This window comes from Protobothrops mucrosquamatus, unplaced genomic scaffold (genome assembly GCF_001527695.2).
Source record: "Protobothrops mucrosquamatus isolate PMUCROS unplaced genomic scaffold, P.Mucros_1.0 scaffold6, whole genome shotgun sequence".
NCBI lineage: Eukaryota > Metazoa > Chordata > Lepidosauria > Squamata > Viperidae > Protobothrops > Protobothrops mucrosquamatus.
The window spans coordinates 1,813,842-1,834,472 of NW_015386393.1; the positions used below are offsets into that span (position 1 = coordinate 1,813,842).

The 20,631-nt window shown below is 41.6% G+C and overlaps 1 protein-coding gene across 1 annotated transcript in view; it reads right to left on the reverse strand.

Annotated features, from left to right (window-relative positions):
* CPAMD8 (C3 and PZP like alpha-2-macroglobulin domain containing 8) overlaps positions 1 to 20,279 on the reverse strand; it is a gene marked incomplete at its 3' end in the record, with an annotated part of 58,104 nt that extends 37,825 nt beyond the window's left edge. Inside the window, exons 1-16 of the mRNA XM_015809918.1 lie at positions 20,200 to 20,279; positions 19,566 to 19,717; positions 16,907 to 16,929; positions 14,594 to 14,759; positions 14,436 to 14,488; positions 13,211 to 13,228; positions 11,311 to 11,365; positions 11,012 to 11,125; positions 8,007 to 8,091; positions 7,152 to 7,260; positions 5,507 to 5,734; positions 3,258 to 3,428; positions 2,308 to 2,436; positions 938 to 1,097; positions 581 to 753; positions 319 to 468 (exon numbers count right to left, since the gene is read on the reverse strand). Coding sequence (XP_015665404.1) covers positions 319 to 468; positions 581 to 753; positions 938 to 1,097; positions 2,308 to 2,436; positions 3,258 to 3,428; positions 5,507 to 5,734; positions 7,152 to 7,260; positions 8,007 to 8,091; positions 11,012 to 11,125; positions 11,311 to 11,365; positions 13,211 to 13,228; positions 14,436 to 14,488; positions 14,594 to 14,759; positions 16,907 to 16,929; positions 19,566 to 19,717; positions 20,200 to 20,279 — 1,866 coding nt within the window. The remainder of the gene's footprint in view (positions 1 to 318; positions 469 to 580; positions 754 to 937; positions 1,098 to 2,307; positions 2,437 to 3,257; positions 3,429 to 5,506; positions 5,735 to 7,151; positions 7,261 to 8,006; positions 8,092 to 11,011; positions 11,126 to 11,310; positions 11,366 to 13,210; positions 13,229 to 14,435; positions 14,489 to 14,593; positions 14,760 to 16,906; positions 16,930 to 19,565; positions 19,718 to 20,199) is intronic.
* Positions 20,280 to 20,631: the final 352 nt, after the last annotated feature.

Genomic DNA, 20,631 nt, shown 5'->3' on the forward strand with positions numbered 1-20,631 from the left:
CTGCTCGTTAGGAGCTGCTTCTGATCCAGTCTGAGAACTGAAATAATAGTTTCCTGCCATCTTAACGCTTATAAAAAGAGAAAGCTTCCAAATGCTCCTAAAATACCTAGGGGGGAAAATCTCACCCCTGCCCAGATGAAATGATGTCCAAGCCTACTGTGGCCTTAGTTCCTCCATAAAATTGAAGTGCGGCTCCAGGCTTTCCTATGTTTGCCCATCCCTACACTGGAGCGATGTTTACGTTCTTTCTAAAAGGTCATCACTTCCTTCTTAGACTCAGCACCAAACATTCCCCCCTCCCAAGTGGATGCTGCTCACCTGGTCAGTGGTCAGCTGGAAGCCAGGCTTGAAAAGGTAAATGCTTTTGTCCACTGTGGCCAAACAAACACAACTTCCCTTTGCAGCTTGCACTGTAACAGATATGGAGTCACCTGGCCTGGTCTCATTTGCTGAAAATGCCACCGAAACCTGGCATCGAACATTAAGAGGAGGAGGAAGAGAAGAAAGGGAAGAACCACCATCACCCGGGATCCTTTGCCAAACAACCCAGGTGCAGGACTAGCCATTCTATACTGGATACCTGATTCTCAAAGAAAGGCTTGACGGCAAACTGCATGTTATCTGCAACCCCTTCTCCATTCTCCCGCACATAGTATGCAAGAAGACGGCCCAGGGGAGCCATGTTTGGAATGACTGAGAAACAGATAGAAGTCATGCAGGTATTCAGTTCTGGAGCAGAAGAGTTGGTCAAGTCTAAACAAGAAACAGTGTGGAAAATACATTCGTGTTAATAAAGCCCTGGCTTTTCAGGAGGCGGGGTCAGCTGTTTGTTCATATCCACCCACAGGAGCCAGTGACTGCCACTCAAGGTAGAAAGCTACTCCTTTCTGACCCTGCCTCCAACACGCTGAGAAGTAAGTAATGTAAATGTTCTTACCAGAAGAGGCAGCGGTGGCGGTTCTTTTGCTCCCCTCCCAAGTCTTGTTTCGAGGCAGCAGTCCTGAAAGAACAATGTTCCCCCGTGATACAACTTCGTAGTGGAGTGTGAAATTACACGGGCAAGTGGACTTCACAGCAATACATGCCTCCTCTCCCACCTGGAAAGAGAAAGGGGGCAACTGCAGCCATATAAAGGTTTGCTAATATCTCAAGTCAGAAGGCCATGGTTTCCCCAGTTGCAATGTATGGATGTGAAAGTTGGACCATAAGAAAGGCTGAGCGACAAAGAATTGAGGCCTTTGAAGTATGGTGCTGGAGAAGACTCCTACGAGTCCCCTGGACTGCAAGGCAATCAAACCAGTCAGTCCTAGAGGAGATCGACTCCGACTGCTCTTTAGAAGGCCAGATCCTGAAGTTGAAACTCAAGTACTTTGGCCACCTGATGAGAAGGAAGGACTCACTGGAGAAGAGCCTCATGCTGGGAAAGATTGAGGGCAATAGAAGAAGGGGATGACAGAGAATGAGGTGGCTGGATGGAGTCACTGAAGCAGTAGGTGTGAGCTTAAATGGACTCCAGAAGATGGTAGAGGACAGGAAGGCCTGGAGGAACGTTGTCCATGGGGTCGCGATGGGTCGGACACGACTTCGCAATTAACAACAATTAACAACAACAAATATCTCTTTCCCTTCCTACCCAAGTGACTTTTCTGAAAGAAAAGCTAATCTGGTTGGCATGACGGGCTCAAGGTGGATTCATCTTTTCATCCTTCCGAGGTCAGTAAAATGAGGACCCAGATTGTTGGGGGCAATAGGCTGACTCTGTAAACCGCTTAGAGAGGGCTGTAGAGCACTTATATAAGCCTGAGTGATATTGCTGTTGCTATAATTGGTGGTGTGGTTTGGCATATCTGGAGGACATGGATTTGAGGAAAGGGGCTTTGATTCAAAGGGTGCCACGGAACAAAGACTGAATTCCAGCATCAATGCTGAAGGAAATGCCTTCCTGAAACAATAGACCATATTTCCCTTAAGTATTTTGGAACCTGGCACATCTTCCAAATCCACGCCATACTCAGGGCAAAGCAAAACAGAGCACAGCTCAGGATGCAAAGATGCAGAGCAGTCTCATTGTTAAGAAAAGGCAGCCAAAGAGTTCTGGCGATTGAGTGTTTCCCTGGAGCAAGATCAATTCTGAAAGCCAGCCAAAGTGGAACACCCAGCCAAAGCAGGCATGTTGGCTGCAGCCCAGCTTCCTCAACAGGGATATTAGTCATTCCAAGTGTACTAGGCTGAGAACAGCGGAGCAACCCATCAGATGCATCTTGAAAACTCTGAAAACAAGATGCAGACAGTTGCCTTGCATCTTACCAGAAAAGGTCTGCCTGGCATCTGAAGCTGGATGTGGCACTTGCTAGGTGAATACCAGCTGCTGATCGACAGGTAGTTGGGTAGATACTGATCTCCAACAGGCTTCCCATCCAGGGCTGTGACTTTGGTCTCGAGAAAGGTGGAAAGTAGAAAGTCATTGTCAAGCGCAACTTCTGAACTCCCAACACATCTTGCAGATTTTGACCAGGCTGATCTAATCTTCCCCCAGATTTGACTCTGCACTGTGGTTAACAGAACAGGATGCAACCTTGCCAGATCAGGGCTGTTTGGAGACTGACATCCAGTGAAAACAACAAAAAAAAGGTCTCTAAAATTCCCTTCTCCTCCTCTCTGCACCCTGTATCAATATCATTGTTTCTCCATTATTTTCTAATTAATGGACAGAATATGGTTTCAATAAGTGGGAATCTATGGGGAGCCTCAAAATAATGAAGTGTTTCTTTTCACAGTTTTTTTCCCTGTCTGGAATGACAAGTATTAACCCACCTGATCATTTTGAACATTTGCCTCCATTTTGAACCCACCCATGGAAAAGAGCGTATGTGGTCTGATATGGCTTCCGCTGACAGAACCTGGCTCCTTGGAACTCAGCTAGAAAACACACTTTCCCATCCTTTATCACCTTCTCCATTTACCTGAAAATGCCATAAACTGAAACTGGGATGTCCTGAATACCAAGCAGACACCCTCCTCTCACTGTACCCTGCCCCGTGTTCTGTGAGTTCCTTCCCATTCAGTTCAAAAATCCCCCAGAAATCACACATCCACAAGGAAATGAAGAGATTTAAGGATTAGGAAATCCTCCAATTAACGTTCTTAAACAAAGTTGCCCCCATGTTCTCAACCCATTGGCCCCATTGACAAAGTGTGCCTTTGATGAGATTAATGGCAATTCCAGCCCACTAATCCTATCAAGGGCTTTCACCCACCTCCAGCCAGACGTACTGGACAGCAGGGGGGATGGAGGGGATTTCAAATTCCACCACACCGCTTCTGGACACTAACTCGCTTGTGTAAATGTTGTCCTTTGGAGTGAGTTCCGCTTTTACCCGGACAGTCACTCTGTCAGCCGGACTCCCATCAGGATAAGTGACTTCAACCTAAAGAATCAGAAGAAAAGTTAACATAATGTATGGAAGGGTTTTCCTCAGGGTAGAGATGGGAAGAATCCCTGTTGTCCTCCCCCCTCCACACAGCATCACCTACTAGCAGGAAAACAAGCCATCAAACACAGGGTGGGCTGCTGCTAAGAAGGCAGACTTGGGGAAATGTGCATGTGTAAGAGATGGTAAGCCACTGCAGTTCCTAGCACATTCAGGACAGGAATGTCCATTACCCCCAGGGCATTCCCAAAGCTAGGAGGAAAGGTGGCCAAAGATGTAATAAATTGTACTCCAGGTTGTTCTTTGTTAAGCCCTAGACGTTAAGCAATTTTAATCCCCTGGAACTGTTGTCCAGCTTGCTGCTTTAAGTCCTGTTGAGGAGGAGGACTGCAATCCTCAACATCACGCAAATCAAGAGGCATCAATCCCCATCCCACCTTGCCTGCAAGGACAATGTGTAACATCTCCAAAAATGAAATGTGTCATTCTAGGTCAGTGGTGGCGAACCTATGGCACGCGTGCCAGAGGCGGCACTCAGAGCCCTCTCTGTGGGCACGCGCACCGTTGCCCCAGCAGAGTTCGCCAGAGTAGCGAGCACGTGGCATTTGGAAGCGACGGGGCAGGAAGTGAGCAAGTGAGCAGTGTTGGTCCCCCCGGGGATGCCCCGGAGATGGCGAGGGACTGGCCCCCACCGCCCTGGCCCCGGCCCCGCTCACCCAGTCTGCGGTGACCACTGCAGTCATGCCCACCCAGTGGGCCACTCCCCCTACCCCCCCTGAGGGCACCACAATGCTGATGCAGCCCTGGCACTTTGCGATAAATAAGTGGGTTTTGGGTTGCAGTTTGGGCACTCGGTCTCTAAAAGGTTCGCCATCACTGTTCTAGGTTATCTTGAAAACTCAAGAGATTGGGTCAGGAGGAAGGAATCAGGTTAGCACACTTGTGCATAATGAAAAGTGAGAGGGCTACCAGGCAAATCCTATAGAGTTGATAATTTGCTTTCCCCCAATGGCAATATCAACCTCATGGAAGCCCCTAACAAAAAAGAAGAGGAGGAAGAACAGGCTGTGCAGACGAGGTGCCCAGTCCCACAGACAGACACAGAAAAACTGGCCACGGAAAAGCCTGGTTGGGAGGGAAAGGTCCTGTGGCAGCCAACTGGGGCCCAGCAAATCTCTAGTCTCTGAGGCTCCTCTTCTACATGAGCTACAAAATCTTCACAGAAGATCTTCTGCTGCAGGGATCCCCAACCCTCAGACTGTGGCCCACTACTGGGCTGTGGCCCATTCAAAACTGGGCCATGGAAGCGGCGGGGAAGCGCATGCGTGCGTGCCGTTCCACTAGTACATGCAGCAGGTGGGTGGGCGAGTGCTTGCGTACAGCTCTATTTTTGCAAGCAGCAGGCGTGCATGCTTGCTTCTTGTACAAATGAAGCTGCGCATGCACGCACACTTGCCTCCCACTCACATGGAACCATCTCCTCTCTCTCCCCCCCCCCGCCAGTCTGCAAAGCTGGAAAGGTTGGAGACCCCTGTTCTACCGGCCTAGGATGGAAAACACTAAATTCATGCTGGAACACTTGGCCCCATTTCAGCCTACTTCTTTAGTGGTCTGGTGACAAACAGAAGCTCCACTGTGAGGATGCATCCTCAGCAAATAGATACTAGGGCACCTCTAGGATATTTTAACTAGGAAGGTTCCCTTGAGAAATCCACCAAGCTGAGAAGAGTGGAAGAAAAGAGAGAAAGAGGGTGACCAGCAAGCAGCAAGGTAGTTGTTGACTGCAGTGGCAATGAATGCACCACTGGGAGACCTGAAGGGACAATTTGGGCACAAAGCATGTTGAAGAAGGTGTCTCTGTGGCCAGTAAAAGTCAATACCAACTTGATGGAACATATTCAATCATAATCAGGAAAGGGGAATGAGCATGGAGAGAGCTACAATTTGTCATCTTACAGCACATTCCATACCTTTAACCATGATTATTATGTCCCCAAACCAGTACCTCTTCTGTCCTCTTAATGAAAAGCTTACTCTATGATGCTACAATCTTCCCATTGCAATTTCCTACTCACCTTCCCTTTAAATGGCAAACCAGATTTGAACTGCTTCCGAGTATCTCTGGAATATTTTATGTCAACAAGCTGCTTCTGGACAGGGGTTGAGTCATCGAAGGTGACCTGCCTGCTCCCGTCGGTGCTAGTTACTGTGGCCCAAATGTTCACAGTGCCTCTGAAATGCTCAGGGATGTCTGCAGGCATCATGTCTTTTACACATATGTCAAAATCTACAGAACCATCAATCTGCCAGAAATATCATGAAAAAAGGTAACAATTAAAGAGGCTATATATGCTCGTGGTAATGACAGGGGACAGATAACTACTATGAATAGAAGGGACATCATTTGTCCCAGATGCCAACAACCCAAATCAGGAAAACCAAGATCTTTAGTCCTCCTATTTTCTTTGGAGGATGGTGAAAATGCTGCCAGGAGACAAGAACAAATCTACTTAGGATCTGACATTTGGCTCACTTGTTCAAGTCCTTATCTTTGGATAGCTTATACTAAAACCCAACTTTATGTTAATGCCAGCAAAAAACAATAATTTATTTCCCTTTAAATAAGCATGTTGATGGATAAACTACCAATTGATAATAGATGCTAGGAGGGGCATCTGTGGAGGGTGGGGAGTATCCAGAAAGTCAAGAAGCACCTGTGACCCCACAATTGAAACCCCACCCCATTTGCCATCTTGAATTTTTGACCCCTCCTCATGGACATCCCAGAATTCCTGGCAGTGAAGAGAACCAGAAGTATTGCACAGACCAGCAGTTTAGCTATTAGAAACACATTTCTAAACTGAATATGCACTGCTCTGTGCTCTTAACATATTTTCTGACTATAGACTTTATATCAGACTTTAGAATTACGAAGCTCCAAATGTTGGAATTTAAAGATTCCAAAAATTACATCTGTCTATCCCTACACTAGACAAACTTTAGACCATCTATTCTTGGCATGGCACGGACTAGGATATTGGGGACTGTATCAGATTGGAATGGAGACTCCCTTTAGAAGAAAGAGCATGATCCCTGGTCCTAGAACAGGGGTCCTCAACCTTGGCCACTTTAAGACTTGTGGACTTCAACTCCCAGAATTCCTCAGCCAGCTTTGCTGAAGTCCACAAGTCTTAAAGTGGCCAAGGTTGAGGACCCTTGTCCTAGAACCACATGTGACTTTGTAGCCCTTTTTTGCACTTCTTTGGAACCCTCTCTAAAATTTACACTGCAAATGCCAAAAACCCTTAGTGTCATTTCCTATCCCTTTAAGAAAAAAAAAAGACTGTTTATATCAGACATGTCAAACTCGCGACATCACATGACATCGCGCAATGTATCGGGACAGTTTTGCCATTGCCGGCAATGGGGTGGGCGCGGCTTCCACGTGACGCGTCTGGCCCGCAGTGGGCCGGCAGTTTAACACACCCCTGGTTTATATTCTAAAGTAGGCTCAACACAGTTTAAATTTACCTAAAAACCTATTCAAAAAAGAAAAGGGGGGGAAACATTGAATCCAAGTCTAATCCATGGATGTGGCTTGGCTTCACCCATGTTATATGACCATGTGATCCACCGGAGTTCTAATCCTCTTTAAAGCTGTTAAATCTTATTCTGCAGTCACCAAAATGTACCCCCCATCACTTAATCCCCCTTACTCACTTCAGTGGTTTTAAGGACAGGATGCCCTGATTCATGTCTGTAGTACCCCACTCCATTTACTGTCATGTTGACAGTCAGCTTCCCTGTCACTGGCTTCCCAAATGTGTACCTGGAACAGAAGCGCAACAATTATTATTTTTAGCTGTTGCTCTTTCATTGCCAAGCTTAATTACATGCATGCAAAGCTTTCTAACACCCTGTCAGACAGTTTGAGTCACTGAGTTTAACAGACTCTTCTAACTTGCTATGTTCCTCCAGAAGGTCTCCAGATCTGTTGCCAAGATATCTTTTTCATTACAGATGGCCAGAAAAAGCTGAAAACCTTTGGATTCAGAGCAAAGCTCACAAACCCTCCTTGCAGAAATTAAAGGGAGCCACAAGTGGGAGTCATGTACCCAATTTGCCTAGCAGTTGAGTTTTGACAGCAACAAGCTAAGCAGTACTGTTAGAAAACTACAGAAATCAAAGATTAAAGGCAGCCCATCCAATATTGAGAAGGACACCAAGAAAAAAATCCCAAGGGTTATGTTATTTTCCTGTTTCCACAGTCTACTGCTTGTGTCCAAAAGTGAAACAAGAATGTGTCAGAAAAGGGCTGCTCTTACTTATTTCTGTCATTACCTACATCTGCTGTTTGCTTCAGCACAACCCACATGACCCCAACAGATTACCTCTGAGGGAAGATGGCCCTTGAAAGTTCTCTATCCCAAGTTCAGAGACACAATTATTATCAATGATAGCCCATTCCACAAATCTTTTTCAAACTAAACAGTTCAGAAGAATCACAGGGATGACAAGAGAAACTGCAAGAAGCCACTCAAGTGAGCGGAAGGAACCAGGGACGATTGCTCTTACCTGGCGTGGACAGTTCCCTTTTCACAAACTCCAAGGTCCCGAATGTAGCGTGGTGGATCAATGCGCAGCTCAAACCTGGGTAAAACTAAAAGGAAGAGAAAAAGGGAGTGAGAACAATTTGGGAATCTGATTGTGATTAGAAACAGCATGAGTGAGGCTATCAGGAAATCTTAACCTAGAGGTAAGAAAGCAGTTGAGCTGAGAAATGGGAAACATGGACTGAAAAAAGGGTGGAGAGATCTATAATATAAAGAGATCTATAACAGACATGGAACTGCTGGAAATCTCACCCTAAAAGGAAAAAACTGGCCAATGTCTCTACAGCAAACATAATATATCCCTAGCAATCAACTATTTGGGTAATCCAGTTTGATAGCTGAAAAAAAAATCTAAAAAGATTCATTGAAAAAAAAATTCTACAAAATGTAATGGTTCACTAAAGGAATCACACGTTGTCCACTATACACAAAATCCAGCTCTTCTATTCCTTTTTGAACTGTTTTGCTTTTAAAATAATGTTTCACAACTAAAAGAAATAATTGAGCTGTAACATTACAATAATTCAGCTAAAGGTTAACTGTTTTCAACTGTTTATAACTTCTGGCTGGGTCACTTATTTTTCGCAGCAACTAATTACAATGCCTTCCTCTCCCCCTCCAAAATGGATCAGGCCTCTTTTTTTTCAGTTGGCGTAACTATTTGATTTCTTATTTTGGTGGGGGAAGAAAGACTAAAAACGTCATATGGTTAGGAGGCTTATTACTGCCAAATTCCCATGGAATAATTTCAAATGGTGTCCTGGTTTACTTTTTAAAGTTATATTAAATACAACTATTTGGGTGGGGGTTTTTTTCTCAAGAAGCTGCAAATGATGCTTAGCCTAATGCAGGTATTCTTCCTTTTTTGGATTTTGGCAACTTTAAGGTGTATGGATTTCAACTCCCATGCTGGCTGGAAAATTCTAGGAGTTGAAGTACACACCTTAAAGTTGCCAAGTTTGAAAACACTGGTAGACCAGGGATCTTCAAACTTTTTCAGATTTCAAGACTGAATTAAATTTAAACATTCAATTAAAAATTTAATTAAAGGTTCCCAGAACACCAGATCAAGAGGCAAAGCTCTAAGGCTAGAAAATTGGCTGTGTTTAAGTGAACTTTTTTTTCCCCAACCACTCTCCTCCCCCACATCAAGTTCTTGTGGAATCCACCAAACATAATCTGAAAAGGTCTTGGACTAAACATCTGGTCACTCATGAAAAATGAGCCTTCATTTAGTAATAAACAGTGTGGGAGGAGAGTCACATTAATCTACATTAGCCAACAATCAGGAGGAATCTAGTAGCCACTCTGTGCAACAGAGAAAGCAAGGTGTAATTCATGGAAGCTTCTGCATTTTAATAAAATGTATTACCTTGAAAGATGTTTCCATTCCCCTTCTGATTTTAACTTTAGTAAGGAGATGAAGTGTTCCAGATAGTACAGTTAGTCCTCGACTTACAACAGTTCATTTAGTGACCATTCAAAGTTACAACAGCACTGAAAAATGTGACGAATGACCATTTTTCACAGTTATGACCTTTGCAGCATTCCCATGATCATGAGATCAAAATTCAGATGCTTGGTAACTGGTGCATATTTATGACCACAGCTTTGTCCCAAGGTCATGTGATCCCTTCTGACAAGCAAAGTCAACGGGGAAGCCAGATTCACTTAAAATCTGGTTATTAACTTATCAACTGCAGTGATTCACTTAACAACTGTGGCAAGAAAGGTCGTAAAATGGGGCAAAACTCAACATATCCCACCTAACAACAGACATTTTGGGCTCAATTGTGGTCGTAAGTCGATGACTACCTGTATTTTCAGCTTGCTGAAATAAATACTATGCTGCTATTAAGTTTACACTGTTCATGTTCCTCAGGCAGGGCTAGGACACTTCATGGGATTTCCTTCCTTCCTTCCTTCCTTCCTTCCTTCCTTCCTCCCTCCCTCCCTCCCTCCCTCCCCGTTTATTTGATATTTCAATTCAGCAGAGCTACTTCAAAAGACGTGCACGTTACTTTAAAATAAAAGGATTGAAATTCTAAAATCTTATACAGTACAAAATAACAACAAAAGTTACTATAAAAAATAAGGCCACTGAGACAGAAAACTCAAGCATACATTAAGGTTCTAAATCATATAAATCCTCCGTTAGGCCTTTCTTAAAAGCAAGTTTTAAATGGTTCTCCTAAAGCCTGCATGCTGAGAAACTAAATTAGTTTCAGAAATGGATTTTTGAATGAAATAAGGAAATGATATGGAAAAAATACAGAGGAAACTGAATTATTATATTCTCCATTTGGAAATGATAAAACAATAATAGAAGGGAATTTAATAACTAGATATTATTCATTATTTATCCCCCCAAAAATAAATGGATTTAAAAATCTAGTAAAACTTCCTGAGGTTATTTTTAGCACTTTCCCAAAGACTTTTGATTTCCAAAACAAATCTTTCTAACATGAAAGTTTATTAAAGTCTAGAGGACATTAATAATTAATCACAGATCAGGATGGTGACATTAAACCTAGCAAAACAGAGATGTGATTTGTCCATTAACATCTAGGCTGTCCAGATTTAGAGTAGTCATTTGGCTTTTTGACAAAGATTTGGAGGAACCATTTCACTTTTTAAATGTTTTGATAGCTTTAATTATTCCTCATTTGTCCATCATACTAAGTTTAACTATGAATGAATAGAAATATAAATATTACTGACAATCACGATTTAAGTGCAATAATTTTACCTTGAGCACCACCAACACATTAACTTTTTTTTTAGAAACTATTTATATAGGGGCATCTATAAAGGGGGCTTCAATTGTATGGCCCCAGTTGCCATCTTGATTGTTTTGACCCTACTCCAGTGACACTCCTAATCTCTGGACTCATTCAAACATGATTATGACATCTCAAAAATAGTGTGTTTTCAAAACAAGTTCTAGCAACTCTACTATTCACTTACCATATTTTTGAACTTCAAACGATTTGTTGTATGTGTATTCTTGCATTTCTACAAATATAAACCATTCTCCGAACACTGGTTGATCCGACAAAGGGAAACTCATGTTGAGGATTCCTGCCAGAGAAAAGGAAGATCAGAGAAGATAAGCTAAATTGGTGGCCCAATTTCCTTTCGGATCTCAACCAGAAAATAGAAGAGCCAAATGATTCGTCCTTATTTCTTTAATCAATTTGCATCTCACCCTTTCTCTTTGAAGCTCTGGGCAGTGGGATGCTCAGTTGTGACAGTCTAAAACTCACCACAACAAATTGGCTTGAGGTTTTTCCATTCTACCATCCGAGACCCTCGAGGATCCTAGGAAAAGAGACATATTTTTTATATTGGTCTTAGCTAACAATATCTACGTATTTTTCTTATTACATTTGAAAATGCAAAACTCCTAGAAGCACGAAGCTGAAGACACCAGCCTGAAGATGACGGACGTGACTTCGTTGAAACGTCGCCAAGACACTTCTAATTTTACCCAGGAGAAAACCCGAATAACCAAAGACCTACATACAAACACCCGCGAAAACCTCAGAATATATATATATGTGTGTGTGTGTGTGTGTGTGTGTGTGTGTATTTGTGTGTGTGTGTGTGTATATATATATATCACAATTTTAGCTTAGTGAGTTAAATGGACCTAGCCAGTATCATTTATAAGTTATGGCATAGCATATATGAGCATAGACAAGTCGCTTTTTCAATGAACCATAATTAAGAAAACTTTGGTGCACAGAGTTAACACGTAAACCAGGTTTATAGTTCCTCTAATATTTTATTACATATACATTTATCATATGTGCGCAAGTTTCTTTCTTTCGCTGAATGAGTTATGGCCTATTCCAGTGAGGGCAAAGGGCAAATCAATGACACATGTGTCAAAAGTGACACGCCGCAATGTTTTGGGTTACATGGCAGCATTCACCAGCAGAATAACATTATAACAGAGTTGCAAGGGATCTCGGAGGTCTTCTAGTCCAATCCCCTGCTCAAGCAGGAGACCCTATATCAGACATGTCAAACTCGCGATGTCACGTCACGTATTAGAGCTTTTTCCCCATTGCCGGCAATGGGGTGAGCATGGTTTCATCGTGATGCGTCCGGCCTGCGGGCCAGCAGTTTAACACCCCGGCCCTATATCATTCCAGACAAATGGCTGTCCGGTCTCTTCTTAAAAACCTCCAGTGATGGAGCACTCACAACTTCTGAAGGCATCCAACAACAACTATTTTATTTATTTATTAAATTTGTTTGCCACTAATCTTGCCACAAAGTGATTCTGGGCGGCTCACAACATTAAACTGTTCTTGAAAGCATGCCCATTCTCATGTGATTTTCAGAGGCTGCGTAAGAATAGGGTGTGCCGCCTCTGGACCTTCTGAAAAATCACTTGAGAATGGGGCATGCTTTCACTCAATTTTCAGAGGCCACAGAGGCCATGGAAGAGCCTTCTCCGAAGCCACTTCAAAAACAAAGGCCTCATGTGATCTGGAGCAGCCTCTTGTAGGCCACAGGAGCCAGTCAACAGAAGAACATCATCTGAAGATAAATGGCACACTTTGGGGGATGATGTGAGGTGGCCTTTTTGAGTGGCAGTGATGGGGCTAGGGCTGAAGTCAACAACCAGGCCTCTATTTACTTCAGGCCAAGTCTCAATGCTGCCAAGTGCCACTGTTAGGATGGTCTAAATGGGGTGGGGGGTGGGTGGAGGGGGGAGATAGAAAATTGTTACTCTTTTGTTCGGGGGGGACACACTAGCAGAATAAAGTCAGGCATTTTCCAACTATCTGACACAACGAGCCCAAAGGTTTCACCATCACTAGCCTATGCCAAGCAATTCCTTGGAAATGACAGTGAAGGTAATAGGGCTGTTATATTCCTTAACATTTTAGAGGGAAAACTTAATTCCTCAAACAAAATCTTTATAGAAATTTGAATATTGCATGGGGGGGGAGGAGAAATCCAGGCATCCACTATGGGTCAAAAAAGTCAACATGGCATCTTGCCATTAAAACCTCATCCTTTTTTATGGGCATTGCGTATACAATGCTCTAAAGGGGGGGGGCTCCTTCCGTCTTGATTTTATCAATGCCTCTATATAGACACCCCCGAAGAAAATACTGTAATGGCCTTTGGGTCCTAACAGATACTTACCAGCACATAAGCTTCAATCTGAAAGAAAACAAAGAAAGAATTAAATAACTTTATTCCACTAGGCATTGTGGCACTAAACACAAGCTTATTTAATTAGTTGTTTTTTTAAACTATTCAACAGCCAAAGCTTTTTGGGCAGTTCCTACTAAAACATTTCCAAAAATATAATTTAAATAAAAGCATATACAGCAAAATAAAAAAACACACACGAAGTAGGCAGCTGCAAATCGGTAACTCAAAATCTAAAGTAATATGCATTAAAATACAATTAAAACCAGGATAAAAAAGCTGGGAAAATAAAGATGTCTTCACCTGGCATGAAAATGTATTTGTTTGTTTGTTTAATTTACTGAAATGAAATTAAATTAAATCAAATTAAATGAAGTTAATGTGGGCACCAGTCAAACTTTTCTGATGAGATAATTCCATAAATGGGGTGCCCACACACACAAAAAAATCTCTCTCCCCTTTGTAGAGGTCCACCTCAACTCCTTGGATTGCTTTCCTTTCATTTTCCAAAATTAGAAAAAAATGTATTTGTTATGGGAAAGCTTTCCTAAACAAATTGCTTTATTTTATCTGGCATACAGATAGTCCTCTTTAACAACAACTGGAGCCAGCAACTCCACTGCTAAGTGACTCTGTCTTTGAGCGAGATATCACCTGACTCTGATGTACTTACATCATCACTTCAACTGCAGTTGTTAAGCAAATCACTGCCGGTTGTTAAGCAAATTGCATGCCCTCAATCTGAGATTTTACTGCTGACTCTGCTTGTTGAAAGCCAGTTGTGAAGCATGCAAATGGTGATCACATTTGCAACCACTGCAACCACTGCAAATACCCATGGATGCAAAGCACCCAAATGTTGATTGCATGATGGTGTGGATGCTGCTATAGTCATAAATGCAAGGATGGCTCACAAAGTTACTTTTTCAGTGCCATTGTAACTTTGAATGGTCACTAAACAGGGTAATCATTAAGTGAGGTCTACCTGTATTCTTCTCTACTCCAAGAGCAATCTCTCAAGTCTTAAGTAAAGACTAATTTTCTCCACTGGCTGTTAGCCAAGATTCTTCTCAAATGAAATGAATTTAGTCCAGTGCTTCTCAACCTCATAAGATGTGCAGACTTCAACTCCCAGAATTCTCCAGCCAGATGAATTGATCTAGCCTATTTGCATGAAATATGGATTCTTAAGTCTCAAGCTTAGGGAAATCTTTACCTTCTCGTTGATTGGCCGCAAATCTGGATTCACGGTAAATAAGTTGATCAGCACTAAAAAAAGAAAAGAAAACCATAATCAGGGAGAATCAAAATGGCTCCAGAATAAAACTTCAGGCTCCTGCTGACTCAATCAACGCTCCCATAAAATGCTCTTACCTTTCTGCTTCGGTCTGTACACTGGCTTATCTGTCTGAATGAAGACGGAAGCGCCTTTGCTATCAATAGTCACAGTAGTATAGTTGTGGAAGATGTAGCCCTCCTCGGCCAAATGATGGTTGCCCCACACTTTTACCTGAGCCTGGCCCCGAAGTCCTGAGGGAACCTAGGAGACAAATCCAGGACGGAACTTGGATTTATGACTCTTAGTTACAAGTTTTGGGCAGAACTAATTCTAGCATCGAATCTAAAAATGTCAACACTGAATATTTCCCTGTCCTTTTTAACAACTTAGATCAGTGTTTTTCAACCTTGGCAACTTTAAATGGACTTCAACTCCCAGAAGTCCCCAGACAGCAAGATTAGCTGGGAAATTTTGGGAGTTGAAGTCCACCCATCTTAAATTTGCTAAGGTTTAGAGAAACATTAGTTCAGATCAATAGGAATACAAACTTGAAGAAGATCTGGCAAATCGTTTTCACAGTCAATCCAGACCTCTTGCTTCTTGATTTCTCCACCACTATTGCTTTTCCAAACTTTCACTCCACCATATTCTTTCCATGCTCTTCCTATTTTCTTATTATAGGCAACATATTTTATTTTCTTGCTTTTCCCTTCATTTTTCAAAGAGGGTTTTAAAGAAGACTCCTCTCCTTAAAGGAAAGAGAGAAAGAAGGTGCTAATCACTACATAGAGAGAAGGAAAAAGACCACAGACAGAGAAATGCTGAATTTGGGGACCTTCTGGGCTTTCTATCTACGGATACAACTCTATGGCATCATTTTAAATCAGGAATACAGAACTTCATTTCCTCAAGAAAGATCTGTTAGTGGTTCAAGGCTGGGCGGAGAACCTAAAGCAAGCAGAGACTAGAATTCAAAGTGGACAGAAGCACACATCCTCTTTTTTCTAATATCTTCTTTCTCAGCAAAAGGGAACGGTAGTTCTTGCCATATGTCTAACATGATTGCTTGGATAGGGTGTTTTAAATTAACCTAAAGGTTACCTATACCCATAGAGCTATTGGTAGCTCATTCCTAGTTTGTTACTGGTTCTCAAAAGATGTCATAAATAAAACGCTTGGCTTGTAAAGCTTCAGAGAAGCTTTCTCCAACCTGTCACTCTTCCATAATTCCTACATGCCTAGGAATAAGAGACATGGAAGGTATACTCCAAAATACCTGAAGACCAATGGCTCAGAGAAGGTGCAGAAACGGTTGAATTAACTGAATTATAAAAAAGAGTAATGAGCTTTTCACACCAATATCATGCATGAGTAAATGGACAGCATTCTTGGAATGAATGTATACTTTATTTGGGTGGATAGAAATTTGTTCTTGTAAAAAGTGTTCATTATAAAGCAGAAAGCAAGCAAGAAAAAAATGAATACACATCCATTATATTGTAGATGCTGTTTCTTTACAAATGCTAGCCTAGATATTTGTATAGATTTCAGCACAATTCTAAGGGTGTAATCTGAGAGGAAGTTAAGATCTGTCAACAATTATAAAAGTTCAGATACCCTACCAAATTAGATATCCAACCTAACCTACTCTGCAAGATTCTAGTGAGATTCTAATTCCAACAATCAAAGCAAATGCAGTATATAAACATGGCCTAATGCTAACATATTCAGAACGTGGTATTCAGTTCAAATTTGGCTTCTGAAGGACCCAGAAGTGGACTGTCTGTTTAAGGAAAACAGAGCAACTTAGTCCACATATCAGAAGCAGATCAACAGTCATTTTCAAGGTGTTCCAGCAACCGCAAACTCTGCTACAACTTCAAACAGCAGCAGTATTTCACTGCAGAGGCTAGGGTGAGACTGGACCAGAGCAGAGATGGTCAACGATAGGTCCACCATCTGACCTCTTGGCAATGGCTGAAGGAGTTGGTATGTGCTGCTTTGAAAGAACTAGCATTCAGAGATGCTGCCAAGGAATGTGTGGTCTTAGTCGCAGCCACTGAAGAAATGCTGCAGTTGCTGTTGCCAGGTTCCAGACCAAGTTCAGAGTAAACTCCATTCCTTGAGCAGCAAAAGTTAATGGAACTGGCACACATTTCACTTGTGCAAGCAGTATTAGAAGAGTACTAAGATGAAGCACAAAAGCCTGGAAGGGTACAATGGAGAAATGTTGGAACAATCCAGCCACATTCCAAAAGGTGTCCTGTGAAACTGATGGTACAAATGACAAGGGAAGATTTCTTTATGGGTACAATCCTGGCATACAATTTTGTCTGCTGTAGCCTAAAAGCAAAAAGGCTTCTATTAAGTTGTAAGTACTTGATAGTAAATAAATCATAAGGACTCACCTTAAGCTTGATTGTTCCTTTACCTGCAAGATAAAGGAAAAGGGGTTAAGAATCATTATTTTTCTCCCACTGAAATCCCATAAAGCTAAACATTTTGACTATTTTCCTATATTAGTACAAACAGACAGCAAACCTAGCATGGATATTCAGAAAAATATAAATGTGTTTGTTCTGGCTATAATTGCCAGTTCAGCTACAAGATGCCAGAAAGTCAACAAGCCTTGGCAAAAAAACCCAAGATCCATGGTTACCCTTGGCATGAGCATCACCTCTCAACTGTGAATCCCAGAAGGACAGGGTGAGGGCTCAGCCACATGTACCAAGTACCCCATCCTGGAGAGAGGGATCATGGTGATATTCCTGAGCTAAGCTCCCAATAGCATGAATGTCAAACCCAAGTGGCCTGTGCTGCAGCTTCAAACTTGCCCATAAATGCTACATTTGAAATCGTTGGAAGCGAAATGGACATGCAAGCATCTTTTGTGGGACAAAACAAGAGTCAAAAGCAGCTGTTTGCGGCAAAGATGAGAACAGAAAACAGCTGCTATCAACAAAGCCTTTTGGAAGAATGAGCTACAATTAAAAGCTTCTTCAGTTCTCATGCGGTTGTGAAAACTTCTGCTGGCATATGACACTTAGATAATAGAATTACTTATAAAGTACATGATTCACTGGAATGGTACATTTCAAGGGTATTTTTAAATAATTGACATACAAGCAGCCAAAGAAAGATGCTCCGTGGCTTTCCGGTTTTAATTGCAGGAATGTTGGCCTGCAAAAATGTAGTAGATTTGTTTGTAATCTCCACTTTTTGAATTACTGTATAAGTCGCAAATTTTTTTAAATTTTAATGGCATCTTTTTTCCCAGAACTGGAAGACTGATTTCAGGACCACAAGCATCCTTACAGAAAATAAATTATAGCAAATTCTTTAAAAAAAGTAATTGAGGGAGACATATTGTACAGTATCTGGGAATAGCGTTTAACATTTTAGGCTATAATCCCATGCCAGTTTTTCTAAAAGTAAGTCCCATTAAGAACAGTAGGACTTATTTCTGAAAAAAATAAGCACAAGATTATTTTTTTTGCTTCCTTTTTTTTGCAAAATAATTTACCCACTTCCCACAATGCTCAGTTTAGGCTTTTGTTGCAGAACTATACCCTTGACAATCATAATTATATGGTAAAGTCACACTTCTTTATGAAAATGACATTGTTAATATTTGACTGTCTGAATATTGCTACCTACTTCTAAATTTGTATTAAGAACATTAGAAGAAATATAGAACTGGCAAAATAGTACAAGTGGCTCTAAAAACATCTAAAACCCTAGTCCTTTACAATCAGGAAAATTCACATTTAAACCTAGATGATACATATTTATATGGCTAAATGAAATGCTGAGCTGATATTATTAGTGTTTTGTAACTATGTGCTGTTGTTATTATGGTGATGGACTTGCAGTAAAAAGCAGAAGTATTCAGACAAGGATGAATTGGGGTTATGAGCACAACAAATTGGGTATCTAGCTATCTAATAATAATAACAATAACAATAATAATGAAGTTGGAAGGGACCTTGGAGGTCATCTAATCCAATCCCCTACTCAGGCAGGAAACCCTATACCATTTCAGACAAATGGCTGTCCAATATCTTCTTAAAAACTTTCAGTGTTGGAGCATTCATCGCTTCTGGAGGTAGGTGGTTCTACTGGTTAATTGTTCTAACTGTCAGGAAGTTTCTCCTTAGTTCTAGGTTGCTTCTCTCCTTGATTAGTTTCCATCCGTTGCTTCTTGTCCTGCCTTCCGGTGCTTTGGAGAATAGCTTGACTCTCTCTTCTTTGTGGCAGCCCCTGAGATATTGGAACACTGCTATCATGTCCCCCCTCATCCTTCTCTTCATTAAACTAGACATACCCAATTCCAGCAGCCGTTCTTTATATGTTTTAGTCTCCAGACCTCTAATCATCTTTGTTGCTCTTCTCTGTACTCTTTCTAGAGTCTCAACATCTTTTTTACATCGTGGTGACCAAAATTGGATGCAGTATTCCAAGTGTGGCCTTACCAAGGCATTGTAAAGCGGTATTAACACTTCACGGCTGGAGAATTCTGGGAGTTGAAGTCCACCCATCTTCAAGGGGCCAAGGTTGAGAAACACTGCAATAAAGTATTCCACAAAACTGTGGTTCTATGTTCTTAGCAAATTCAACGATTTTTCCTTGATGAATCCAAACAGCTTTCCTCTACTAACGTTCAGTTATGTACTGTATACAGATAGTCCTTGACTTACGATCACAATTGAGCCCAAAATTTCTGTTTTTAAGTGAGACATATGTTGTGTTTTGCCCCATTTTATGACCTTTCTTGTCACAATTGTTAAGTGAATCACTGCAGTTGAAAAGTTTATAACCCGGTTGTTAAGTGAATCTGGTTTCCCTATTAACTTTGCTTGTCAGAAGGTCGCAAAAGGTGATCACGTGACCTTGGGACACAGCAACGGTCATAAATATGAACCAGTTGCCGAGCAGCTGACTTTTGATCACATGATCATAATTGTGAAAAACGGTCATAAATCACATTTTTCAGTGTCATTGTAACTTTGAACAGTCACTAAAAGAATTGTTGTAAGTTGAGGACTATCTACACAAATAGCAGCCTACCTAGAATTGCTCCATGGGCATGAGCCACCATCTCTCCTTTGACTACGAGTTGGATCTGGACCGTTGTCTCCCTGACTGGATTAAAAATAGTCACACTAATAGATTCTCCCACACCTGATCGGAAAACGGAAGGCACTGCAATCAAGTAGCCCCTGGGAAAAGGAAAAAAAAATAATCAAAAGTTATCACTATGAAAAGAGCATCATTCACAACGTGTATTTCATAAAACAGCTCCTCCCGTCTGTAGGGATATGCAGAAGAAGAGAGGGATTGGGGGGGGGGGGAAGGAGAGATTTCACAGCAAGGAAAAGTTGTGGTTATCTTGGAAGCTACTGTACAGACTTCAGGATTATCCCACACCCGTAATCTGGAAAAAGAAAAATTGGCAAAAATGAAGCGGAGGTTGCAATAACCATCCATTTTCCCAAGGATTTATACAGTAACACAGATGGGAAGCAGTGTTAAAAATTTTCATTTGCTACAGCGAGAAAAGGCAAGAAATTATTAAAAACTGATCAATGATCCCCAAAACCAACATGACTGCTTTTCTTAATTTCTCTCCCTGCCTCTCTCTCTCAAACATACACATAAATACACACAGAGCCCAGGATGTACAAAAGATGTGTAAAAGAACCTTCTAAAGACCATTAGGTGATAGACAGGGACTCTGAAACATATTTCATGAAGGAGGCTGGAATTTGAGAAGAAGTACATGATTGCATTAAAGGATGAAGGAAACCTGAATGGATGCTCAAGAAGTATTGCATCCCCCTTGATCTTATTTTTTTTCCCTCTGAGTAAAAAATAATTTTGTATTTACGGGAGAAATCTTAAAGGTCGCCTGTTGCTATTTAAATTGTCCTGTTGGATCTCCTGGGCATGGTCATACTTATCAAGCATTTGTCTATTGTTTCATTCTTCTGGCATAAGGCCAGAAGCATTCTCTATCTTCTGTTACATGGCTAAGGTAATATGTATTAACTACTCATAGTGCTCTTTAGAGCTTCACAAAAGTCTGAACAATATTCTCAGGTTCTTGCAGAATTATTTATGCCCCCCTTGTGAC